At 43.3% G+C, this 12,178-nt stretch overlaps 1 protein-coding gene across 2 annotated transcripts; it reads left to right on the top strand.

Moving 5' to 3' along the window:
* Nucleotides 1–17: 17 nt before the first annotated feature.
* On the top strand, nt 18–12,089 carry LOC136443277 (kelch repeat and BTB domain-containing protein 8-like). 2 transcript variants are annotated; one of them, XM_066440455.1, is made up of 7 exons: nt 18–227; nt 4,551–4,673; nt 7,402–7,603; nt 8,189–8,457; nt 8,941–9,098; nt 9,691–10,567; nt 11,554–12,089. In XM_066440455.1, exons 2-7 carry the CDS (start codon nt 4,611–4,613, stop codon nt 11,878–11,880), a joined length of 1,896 nt encoding a protein of 631 aa, XP_066296552.1. In that variant the 5' UTR covers nt 18–227; nt 4,551–4,610; the 3' UTR covers nt 11,881–12,089. The 2 variants fall into 2 exon arrangements, with proteins under 2 accessions (XP_066296552.1, XP_066296553.1); XM_066440456.1 differs by lacking the exons at nt 18–227; nt 7,402–7,603 and having other exon boundaries at nt 4,349–4,673.
* Nucleotides 12,090–12,178: the final 89 nt, after the last annotated feature.

The raw sequence follows: 12,178 nt of genomic DNA, 5'->3' as shown, positions 1-12,178 counted from the left end.
TTTTGTGTTCGTTCGAACTTCGAATGTAACTGTTACATTCGAAGTTCGAACGTAAACAAACTGTCGCGTTGGAAATGACGTCGGCGACGTACACAGAAGAAGCTTCATAGAACCATCTTGATGGAAAAAGGTAGACCAACGGATAAGAAACATTGTGTCTCATTGAAAAGTCTTCATCGGATCACAGCGGCTTTGCCGTATGTGACTATGTATCGGTTATTTTGCAGGTAAATTATTCTTTCTCTGTTATAACTATGACCAAACGTCGAAGCTTAAAACGACTTGACTTTCGATCAGGACAGAGGGTTTTCGGTGCGAACCGTGAGTAAGGTGCTGGTCTATATGCGCATGTTTAAAGTTGAAACAGGTATTAAAGAAATTGTTATTATTTCTGGTAAAGAGGGTACCAAACAACTTTGCCCACACGACAGACCATAATTACTTCACGGAGGTTTTAAAATTTGTATATGACGGACTTTTTTAGATTTTGTTTTACCGTTACACTCCCTAGATACAACATACACGCCCATGTACATCATTAATTCAGCTTCTTTCAATTCACGGTCATGTTTTAGCGATCTATATCAGATACCCGTTTTTTTCTAGTTGAAATTCAAAGGGAAACCTCATGAAGCATGTTGACAATGTCTTCATAGATTTTATGGAATGAAGAACACGATCCCACACATGTACAGCTCTGATCGCAGTTCACCCATGTTCTTCTCTAGCCTGAGTACCAACCTCCGTAGTGACCGCTGGCTCAAAAGAATTCGCTTGCTAACCACGGAGTCTGACCCTGCGCGTATCCGTCACGGCTGTCTCATTATCACGTAATGAGGGGAATTCGAGCTGTGTTCGGTGCCATTTTTCGTTCCAAGGTGTCTCTATTGCCCTGTTCGGGTCCAGTTTTGAAAGAATCGCCATGGCAACAGTTCTTAGAACCTACCCGTTACGAAGAACAGTGTGGCATGGGGAGGAGCTTAGACGAATGGGGCCAATCAGCGAGCTCGTTCAAAATCGAAACGAATATCTGACTAACAGCCGTGACGGATACGCGCAGGGTCAGACTCCGTCGTTAGCAAGCGAATTCTTTTGAGCCAGCGGTCACTACGGAGGTTGGTACTCAGGCTAGTTCTTCTCGCCACTTACCTACTGATTTTCAAGGACGTCGACTGGAAAGTCATGACCACAACAATTTGAACTTCTTCTTCTTCCGGTAATGTCCATCGGTCGGATATCGGCCATCACTTTGATGGATGTTAGTAAAATACTCATACTATCTATTTATACCCCCAAATTTGAGTTGTACGCCTTATTTCTGGGAAAGGCCGCGAAGTTATTAATCACCACTCGTACTGGTAGCCTGTGCGCACAAGCTTTTACTGCCTGGAACTAATTCGCTACCCTACAAGCAGAGGTTAGGCCACTGCCTTCGTTACTTCCTAGTGTTATAATAAACAACTACCAGGACATAGATGGAAACAAGTTTTAAAGAAAGTTTTATTCCTGGTAAAGAGGGTACCAAAGTGAAACACCTTAGCCCACACGGCAAACACCATAAACATTTCACGGAGGTCTGTGTCCTACGGACCTACGGACTCTTAAGCTTTGTCTTAACATTTGGAATCATGTTATTATCGACGTCCTAACGCATAAACAACATAACCTCTACGAAGTTTATATGGGAAATGTCACAGCATGAGTAGGCCTTAGAAACACGCTTGTGGTCAAGGTCAACAACCCCCCCCTGAAACTCCGGCTGATCAGAACTGAAGTCAAAAAGTGCGGTTACTCTTACTCTTTATAGGTTACATAACATAAGGCGCATAATGTTCATCCACGTTATCATGTATAATGTAAGATAGCTTCTCCAACCTTATTTTCAAAGCGTAGTCTTTCCTGAGAACCAGGTTTGGTGGACGTTGAAAGCTGCTGTTATGAAGAGACACATCCGCCCACCTCGAAGGTTTTCGAACAGTAAACAGAAGCAAACATCGAACGTAGAGACGTCATAGAACGCCCGACTTGCGGCGTAGCCGACGTTATCTCCATGGCGACAGTTTGTGTACGTTCGAACTTAGAATGTAAGTGTTACATTCGAATTCGAACGTAAACAAACTGTTGCGTTGGAAATCCCGTCGGCGACGTACACATTTATGCAGTTGCAATGTCATTGCACTAAAGATGAAGGTTCACAGTACCATTTTTGTGGGAAGAGGTAGGCCAACAGAAAAGAAACATTGTGCCACATTGAAAACTCTTCATTGGATGCTTTGCCGTATGTGACTATGTATCGGTTATTTTGTAGGTGAATCACTCTTTCTGTGTTATAACTATGACCAAATGTCGAAGCTTAAAACGACTTGACTTTCGACCAGGACAGAGCGTTACGTATATGAATGTAAAACCCAGTTTCTAAGGCCTTTTAATGTTGTGTAATTTACGGCGGGCTATCATGGACTTGTCAAAGGCTATGTTGTTTATGCGTTAGGCCGATTATAACATGATTCCAAATGTTAGAATTAGAACTTTCAATCTTGGGTTGAAGTAGTTGTGAATTCTAGTTCCAAATCTCGTAGCAAATGAAGTTTAAAAAATGCTGGATGAATAATAATATACAGTTATGGCTCACATCCTTCAGAATTAGTTGAGTCTTATTGCAATTGATATATTTTGTAAGATACAAAGGGGTAATAAATCCAAGTTTTGTGACATTATAAACTAGAGGAACAGCAACTCCCTGTAGTTTGTTGATGGGAGGCATCTGTGAAGATTTCCCTCCTTGTAACTACTTCTAGATGGGCGCCGCCTTATGCAGGTGCAGGTAGCCTGGGTGTCATCCTATTTCTACCGGGGCTCCTACATTCGCTACCCTAAAAAAAATATTTAAAAAAAATGTCCCTTCTGCAGTTTCTCGACTACACATGAACTGCAAGCTAAGATGACAAGACATCAGTACATACCTTTTTGCCAAGACCATATTTTATTACATGATTCAAAATATAATAAGAATGACCATCTACCAATAGTTAGACAAGTACAACAACAGTAATATATCTTTCTGCCAAGGAATCATTATTCAAACTTACTTTCTTCTGTACTCTTGTTAAAGAGTATACAAAAACTATAAGTTTCTCAAAATTTAGTTTAATATATGAAGTACAATCTAACATAGTAAAAAAGCTTAGTAACAGCCTTATGTTGACATAACAAAGTGAAACAAACAATAATCGTGTTGCTCTTTGACATCAAACCAAAATAACAGTTTGTTAAAAAGAAGCTCGTCATGCTTGATCAGTGCTTAAGAAATCTTGGCACAATGATTGGTGATACTACATACAACGTTACAGAATCCTGGGATCCACAGTTGTTATTTTGTCCGTTGAGAATTTGACTCTCAATGTTCAAATCCCTTGCTTTCTATATAGGACCATAGAAAATTACCAAAGCCTGTATCAAATTGCTACACGTGTAACACTTGTATGCAATGTAGGGCAATTTAGGTAAAAGTCTCATAGCATTAACATGAGCCATTTTGTACTTATAAATGAAATCCTCTAGTCTACGTTCTGTCTATCTCATGCAGTGGATCTTTGAACAGTTCTCCGGTTCCAAGTCGAGAGGCGAACAGTTTTGCAGTGATGCAGTGGAACTGAGTACCGATGTAATACGTGCACGGAATGTGCAAAGCCAATTCCCACTTGTTCTCCACCTCGCTAAACCTGTAACCGACTATCGCCACTCCCTTGTACGCGACCAACACGTGCAGGTGCCCCAGGAAACTGACCAGGTGTGGCCCCGAGTCAACGCTGGTTGTGGTGACCACGCCCGGGACTCCCGTCGTGTCCAGTTGTCTCCATTGGTTGCGATCGGTGCTGTACGCGTACAGCGCGTTTTGTGACAGGCAGTATACCGTGTTCCTGACCCCAACAACACCGCGGATTCTGTCGACGGTGACTCCTGAGTCCGCTAGGCTCCACAGTTTGGTCCACTCCTCTCCGATTGAGTTGTAACGGAAGAGAAACTCGCAGCTTACGGCGTAGATGCACTTGTCCACGACGGCGAGCATGGTGTCCGTGAACACCACGCGGGGCACCACGGAGAGAACCCTCCACTCTCGGAGTCGCGTGTCGAAGCAGTGCATGTTTTCTGTCTGACCCGAGGAGAAGAAAAGGTAGATTTTGTCCCCAACTTGTGCGACATACGGATTCTTATAGTCGAGTCTTGAAGGAGGGGAGGTCAGCTGAGTCCACTCATTCTCTATGCAGTCATACTTATATAAAGAAGGGTAAGTTTCTGGAAAGGCAAAAACGTAGATGCTCCACTCGTGAGAAGAAACCACTCCCAGTGGTAAGACGGAGCCCACACAGGGTCTAGTTGTGCTGTACACCCTTCCATCTCTGGTCAGACAGGCCAGTTCATCAGCTTCGATGTCCGTCTGTCCGGCGGTGGCAACGCCGGGTTCGAGTCTCTGACGGGCTTTAAACACGACGATCATTTCCTCCGCCTCGCCGACTCTGTGGTGAGCATAACTCTGCTGCTCCTTCCAGAACTCGACAGCCTTGTCCATGGACGTCATTGGTCCGTCCACCTCCTGCTCCAGCTGAGACATGGTGATGTATTCGGAGATCCAGTCAATGTCGCTGTCCCGTAGAAGCGGAAGCCGTATGCAGGTAAGCGCGTCCACGAGACTGTCTTTCCTAGAGTCTGGTGCGTGCATAATCCAGCTGATCACAGCGCTCCAAACTGACATCTCATCCTGTAGTAAACATGTAAGGTGTGTTGTAAAATGATGCCAATACATGACTGTGTTGTTAGAATGGATTTGAATGATAAGGGAAACAATTCAATGCCTTTTATGAGTAAAATTACACCTTCACTGCTCAATGACTATACTGTAATACTGTATCGCAACAAATACCTGTATGGCTTGGGGTATAATGTAAATGTAGAATACAACACGGTGTATTCTGTATGACCCGAGGTACCAGCCCGACCGCGGGTGGGATCGCCCAACGGCCATAGACCAGAGGATGATCCGACCCTTGGTAGGGCTGGGGACCGAGGGAGATGCGGAATACACCGTGTTGTATTCTATCTATGTCATACCCACCCGAGAAAACACACATTTCAAACAATGTGAAATGCGCCAGAAGTTGAGAAAAGTTGGTGTCCTTGAGCAAGAAAATTGTAACAGCCACACATTCCAATGACCGAATCAAGTATTCGAATTTTCGATAGCGGTACACTTGGAATGCATTCTAAACATTCTAATCTCTATAGAAGCATGTGTGATAACCCGAAGTTATCACCCGGTCTGGAACATCCAGATCAAACGTTTTTGCTGCCCAGATATGACATAAAATATATTCTATCCACTGAAACACTTTTCAATCATGTTTTGAAAGAATAGACGAATTCGTACGGCACAAACTGATTGCGTCATATGGGGTACCCGGTAAGCATTTAAACAGTAACCGCCACGTCAACGCGCTCTTTCGAGGGCGTTCGAACGGGGAATGTTGTTCGAACGCCTTCGAAATCGCGCAATGACGTGGCGGTTACTGTTTAAATGCTTGCCGGGTACCCCATATGACGCAATCAGTTTGTGCCGTACGAATTCGTCTATTGCTTGCGATTTCATTAACCAGTTTTAAGACTGTCGGAGTTGAAATAAGAATGAGACATACTGGTATTGCGAGGTCATCGCTGGCCAGAATGTCACACAGCTGTCTGGGACTGAGCTGGAAGAACTCTTCCTCCCTTGACACCTCCCCAAACCTGCTACAGATGTACTTCAGACTCTTTCCTCTCAGCTTCTGTGCACCGAACAGGTCAGCAAAACTGAAGATCCCAAAACAGTTGGATGAATCAAGCTGTCCCTCCATGAACTGTAGACAGTGTTGAAGGATGAAGTCTATCTGAAACAGGTCCGCTGCGACGTAGAGTTGACACACGTTGTCAGAGGTCACTCGGACTTCCCCGCTGTACGCGTAGTGGATGACCTCCTCCATTGCGGCGGCATTGACCTTCATACCTGCGACGGTGTCGTCCCGTAACTGGATCTTTTCCTTGCGGCTTTCAGACAGGTTTCCTGTGCAGAGATAAATAATTTCCTCACTTAACTCAGGTGAAAATGAGAGACTAGCTTCAGTTATGGACATCACTTGAATAGGACGTTGGATGGAGGTCCCATGTTTGAGGAGAGCCACACCTCGAACACATTAAAGAATGCACAATACTTACTGAAAGGAGTAGGGGTCCTTCCTGGTGTGTGAGTGGATCAAATTTCACAGTACATTGTATATACTGTATAGGCTACAGAATCTAAGGTCAACAACAATCTCAAAGCACAATAAGTATAATTTTCAAATCTCAGACTGACTTTCTGTACTGTGCACCGACGAACACACACACACACGGCCGCACTTAGCCGTGCACCTCGCCCTGGACACGATGCCCCATAGTGGGTTTTGCCCAGTATATTTAAGAGTAAGACTAAGACGTGCGCAACTACACACACGCACAGACACACAAACACATACACACACACGCAGACATACAAACATACACACCCATACACACACACGCGCGCACAGACACACACACACGCGCGCACATACACGCAGACATACAAACGCACACACATACATACACACACACACACGAAAACATAGCATTCTTGATCTTGATGAAAGTAAAAAGATGTCGACTCAAAACGTAAAGCTAACCTGTGAACATGGCGTGAAAATATGGGCTGCACGCCGCCATTACAGCGCGGTGACAGTGGAAATCTTTTCCATCCACGTTCAGGACGATATCCACCAGCTTTTGCTCGTCCCGCAAGGTCCGAAACCACGCGAAGGAGGTAGAGAAGTGGTCAGAATTGAATTTGGACATTTTGAAGTCGTATTTTCCAGCCGACCCCGCCATCTTCCTTTTTGGCTCTACCATTTTTCAATTTGGGAGCAATATATTTGAAAGCCAAATTCTTATAGCTATAAAGAAACCTTTGTTTCAATCAAAAAGATCCCAAAATACTTGAAACTTAATATTTGAATATATTGTATTAAAAAGATATGCTGACAGAAACTTAGCAAAAACTGAATGAATATCCAATTTGCTAGACTACCCTACAATATAATGAAATCTTCCTTCAGTGATACCTTCGCCATCAGGAGGGTCTAGATATAGGTGAAATTATAAAAACGATTAGACTTCAAAAATAGTGTCAAAACAAGAAATCTTCATTTAACGTAATAAGTATTAGACTAATTTTGTAGAATTTTGGTAATCAACTACCGGATAAAATGATATACGTAGTACTTTTTGATGAATATTTAATACTGTCTTACCTATTTAAAAGTGGACTGAGCCACTGTTGACTTCGTACTGTCCAAGATGGCTGCCGTCGACATGGAAAACGCGGCCGTGAGCGTCCCTGCGGTGAAAAGTCTCGACGAGAGCTACTCTGGGCGCTTCCTCGCCAGTGTACACGGCCTGTGGAAGAGTGAAAGCCTTGCTGATGTGTTTTTGGAGGTCGAAGGCCGCACGTTTGCCTGTCATCGGCTTGTTCTAGTGGCTAGCAGTTCCTATTTCGCAAGTAAGCATCTACACCACATATATGTTTGTCTATTTGGGACTCAAAGTGCACCAAAGAACCTCGGCACTGTCTTAAGCTTACATTCTAGGAATCTGGGACATTTTTAACTACTGTGGATTCGAACCCAGAAACTATGATCAGGATTTGCATGCGATTTTTTGTTTGTTTGTATTCCATACATGGTTAACTGCCTCATAACCTAACACACCAGGTTTGTACTGAAGAGTACAAGCTGCCTATCCTGACAGATTTATTTCATCCACTCACTGCTCACTCCTACTCTTTTTGATAAGTGCGGTGGGTTCTTTTACGTGCTCGAGTTGTGGCTCTCCTCAAACACCCATTTAACGTCCTATCCGAGGGACGTCCCCAACCAAAGCTAGGTACTCTTTTTCACCTATGTGAAGTTAGGAAATTCGTATAAAGTGCCTTTCCCAATGGCACAACGTTATCAGGACAAGTCAGGCGACCCAGGAATCGAAGGAGGACCTGTGGGTTCTGGGCCAAACACACTGCCATTGCCCCACCGTGACGCCACCGCAATTGTATACTCACTCATTTTTCCTCTGTAAATTCTTTTTGCAGGCATGTTTACTGGAGGCTTTAGTGAGGCCAAGCAGCAGACAGTATCCCTCAAAGAGATCGACGCCAGCTGTATGGAGGAGATCTTAAAGTACGCCTACAGTGGAACAGTGCAGGTCAACAGGACAAACGCCAGGGAGTTGTACCTAGCCTCAGACCTACTGCAGGTGGAGCATGTGCGGAACACCTGTCTGCAGTTCATGGTTAACCAGGTGGACAGTAGCACCTGTATGATATCCTACCAGTTTGCTCAAGCCTATGGGATTGCTGAGGTAAGAACGTGACTATGTGTTGGCTGATACATAAGGCCACACCAAATTAATTTTTATTTTTTATTTTAGCACCAAACAAATCATGAAAACAGAAGGCTGGGGTGAAAACTTGCACCTGACCATGTTCACTCCCTGAAACTGTTTGCACCAAAGTAAAAACATTCCTCTGAGATTCTGTTTTCATGTTGTTTTTCCAATCTAGCATTTTTTAAAGATTTTTTTATCATTCCGCTAACCAAGAAAACAAATTGGTGCGGCCTAACCAATACAAATCTGACAAATGTAGGACCCTTATTACTTTTGTAAAAACTGTTGCGGAAACAATTAGAACAAAAACTGATGGCCCCCCTCCCCCAACTTTCAGAAACATTTTCAGGATCTTTCCTGCATTATCGTCTTCACTTGTTAAACTGCTATTCTATGGCTTCAAAATAAAAACAATAAGGGATGGTACATTACTGACTTTGATTGTTCATTCCCTAGCTTCTTGAGGCAGCAAAAGCCTTCATCTGCAGCAAATTCTCCCAGCTGTCCCAGGCAGAAGAGTTTTTGGAACTCCCCCTTTCAGAACTGAAGGACATCCTGTCCAGTGATGACCTTGACATTGAAGATGAACTTGTGGTTCTCCAGACAGTCGAAAGGTAGATCTATTGGCATTGTCTAGATTGTATCTAGTTTTAAAGTATATGTATGTTGCACATGGCTGTTTCATGTTGAAATACTTGGTGGGGACCCTACCACTGTTTGTCACTTTGATCACTAGTGTATTTATGTCCATATGTATTAACTCTCTTAGCTGAGGCAGTGCCTTTTGAGGAAAGGCCCATGCCAACTTTCAATAGAAGATTAAGCCTGTTGCAGAGAGGGAGAGTCAGAACTGCTCAAGAAGACCACTCGGGGCCAATAAAATCTGATCTATTTGGACAGGTGGTTGATATAGACAGGATTGTTATTATATAATCTTAATGCTTGTGTCAATGGAAAAAATTAACTAAGGGACCACCAAAAAGAGGTCGCATTGCCCAGGTATTTATTTATTGATTCTTTACTTCAGGCACAAACACTTGTCCTCAATGGAAGCTGTGACACAGTGCAATACTTTATCTTTATTATCTTATTTCTGTTTTCTTTTACCCGGGTAGCTCCTTCAGTGAAAAAGATAATATGGCTTGTTCCTTACATACATGTAGGGTTCTTCTTGTTTGTAATACAGTTGTCTCCATCACTTTATAGATGGATCAAATACAACACAGAGGAGAGGATGGCCCATTTGGAAGAGGCTGCCAGTCTTGTACGTTTCAATCTCATTCAACCCTCCAAGGTTCCCGATCTCTTCACTTGCGTGGAGGCTGTGAAAGAGATCAGAAAGACAGGGCTTTGCATGAAGGGGTTAAGTCAGGGTAGGCTAGGTATGGATGCCAAAGAGATGTATGTGTTTTTCGGTGGTGCCGACCCGATTGATCCGTATAAAGGCCCCAGGAGAGGACCGATGGCCATAGGGGCATACGACCCGGAAACAAGGATTATGTACCAGCTGGCGAACCCGGGTACAGAGTGTCCTTCAGCCATCATTGTTGACATTGAGCAAAGCATCCTGTATATCGTGTACATGTCTCACCTTCGCCGGCGGTTCGTGATGTTCGATTCTATCAACAACCGCTGGATAGAGAAGGCCCCTCCCCTTTTTGAACACAAAGTCCCCTGTGATCTAGCACATGTCAACAGCAAGATCTATCTGATCGGAGACACGAACGATGAAGAAAACAAAATGGAGTGTTTCGATCCAACGTTAAACCAGTGGACTGCTGTTAGATCCTTCCCAGAACACCTCGGCAGCTACTTTTTCACAGCAAATATCGGTCAGTGCATTTATGTGGTCAGCTCAAAGTACTTGTACCGATATAATGTCAGCACCGATCACTGGTTCAAGTTGACGAAGATCACAACTCGCATGTACATCAACGACGCCTGGGCACACGGTGGGAAACTGTACTGTGTGAATGAGAGCATGACCCGCATGTGTGCGTACAACCCAGAAACTGGGGCATGGAGTCAACAGGACATGCTGGAGCTACCAGAGGCTGCATCTGGACAGCTGGTCAGCTATCAGGTCAGTGAGGAAATCCTACAAGCTTCTAGTGCGGCAGCTACTGTAATTCTTGTTTCTTTCACTGTTACTTTATGTTCACAGTTTTCACGGTCGCCTCTGTACCGTGAACTTATCATCACCGTGTAAAAAACTGTTGTTATTATTTGTGATTCCTTTACACATCCATTCTGTAAATCACTTGCCGCCACCGTGAAGTTAAAGTTTAGTGAAAACATACATTTTCCTTACACCATGAAATTTTGCTACCCTAGGTATAAAGTGAATTATAGTATTTCTTGCAAGTTAACTTGCAAGTTCATCTCAAGGCCATCTTTTCTCAATTATGTATGTTTGGACTGACAGTGATACCTTAATTCAAATTTGAACAATTGTACTTAGACTTACCATTTTAACTTCCATTCTTTGTTTTGAAAGCCATATATGTGAATAGATAGTTGGGCCTTACTTTGCATGTCAGTTACTTAATTGTTTAATCTAAGTAAGGGCCTGTTCACACTTATGCGTACATTCAAGTCCGTATGAGTTGAGTATTGACATTTTTTTGTCTTGGGTAAAGTTTGTGGCCGAATTTTTTGGTGATTTTGGTTCGATACCCATGCTGCACAACGGTGAGTCAAAGTTAAAAACAACTTCTTTCCCGCAAACTTTACCTTAGACAAAAAACGTTAATACGGAACTAATACGGACTTGAATATACGCACAAGTGTGACCAGGCCCTAAGATACTGTAAATGCAGAAATGTTCGCGATGGTTTTATGTTCGCGTTTTTTGCGGTAAGCTCTTTGCCACGAACTTAAAACCACCACAAAGTTTTGCCCTCTTGCCCCCTTCTCTACTATTACATGTATCTCAAACACGAAATTATAACCACCCGAACACTCCATTTTCTCCCTACCGTGAAATTAAAACCATGGGAACTTACAATTAAATGCATTTACAGTAGTCCTGATTGCATTTTGACTTTTTTGCCATTTGTTTTTACCCAGGGCAAACTGCGTGCAGTCATCGTTCCGAGGAATACAGACCGCACGATTGATCGTATCCAGATCCACACCCTGAGTGAAGGGAACGGGGAGGTCGCACACTGGGACCACGACGCCTACTGTCTTCCATCCGTGTGCTTCGAGTACCAACGGTTCCTGTGCCTTAACGCGCGACTCTTCCCGTCGCGTCTCGGTCCTGGACACGAGATGATGCGGACAGGAAGCGATGATGATGATGGCAACAGTGCCCACAGCTTCCCCGACACTTCAGAGTCCGAGTCCGACGATTGGGATGATCATCAGTATTGGGACATTGATGACCTTCTATAGATTTACTAGTGATCAAGCCGTATATGTTTTCATTTGAATGTTACATACAGATGTCTATTGTTTCTTGCTTGAAATCTGCATGGTATATTCTGGATATTTCAGCAGATTGACATACATGATGATCAGACCCTATGGATTTTTATACTTAAAGACCTTATAGACACTGTAAAAAGATGTAATGATATTTCAGGGAAGAATATCATGACGATCATGATGATAAAAAAGCTTTTGCTTAATGTTGATCAAAGAAAGTAATCTTGTCATGACATGTACATGTATATACCAGATATGGTATTTC

This window comes from Branchiostoma lanceolatum, chromosome 10 (genome assembly GCF_035083965.1).
Source record: "Branchiostoma lanceolatum isolate klBraLanc5 chromosome 10, klBraLanc5.hap2, whole genome shotgun sequence".
In the NCBI taxonomy this organism is placed as follows: Eukaryota; Metazoa; Chordata; class Leptocardii; order Amphioxiformes; family Branchiostomatidae; genus Branchiostoma; species Branchiostoma lanceolatum.
The sequence above is the reverse complement of the archived record's forward strand: the minus strand, read 5'-3'. Positions and strand labels throughout refer to the sequence as shown.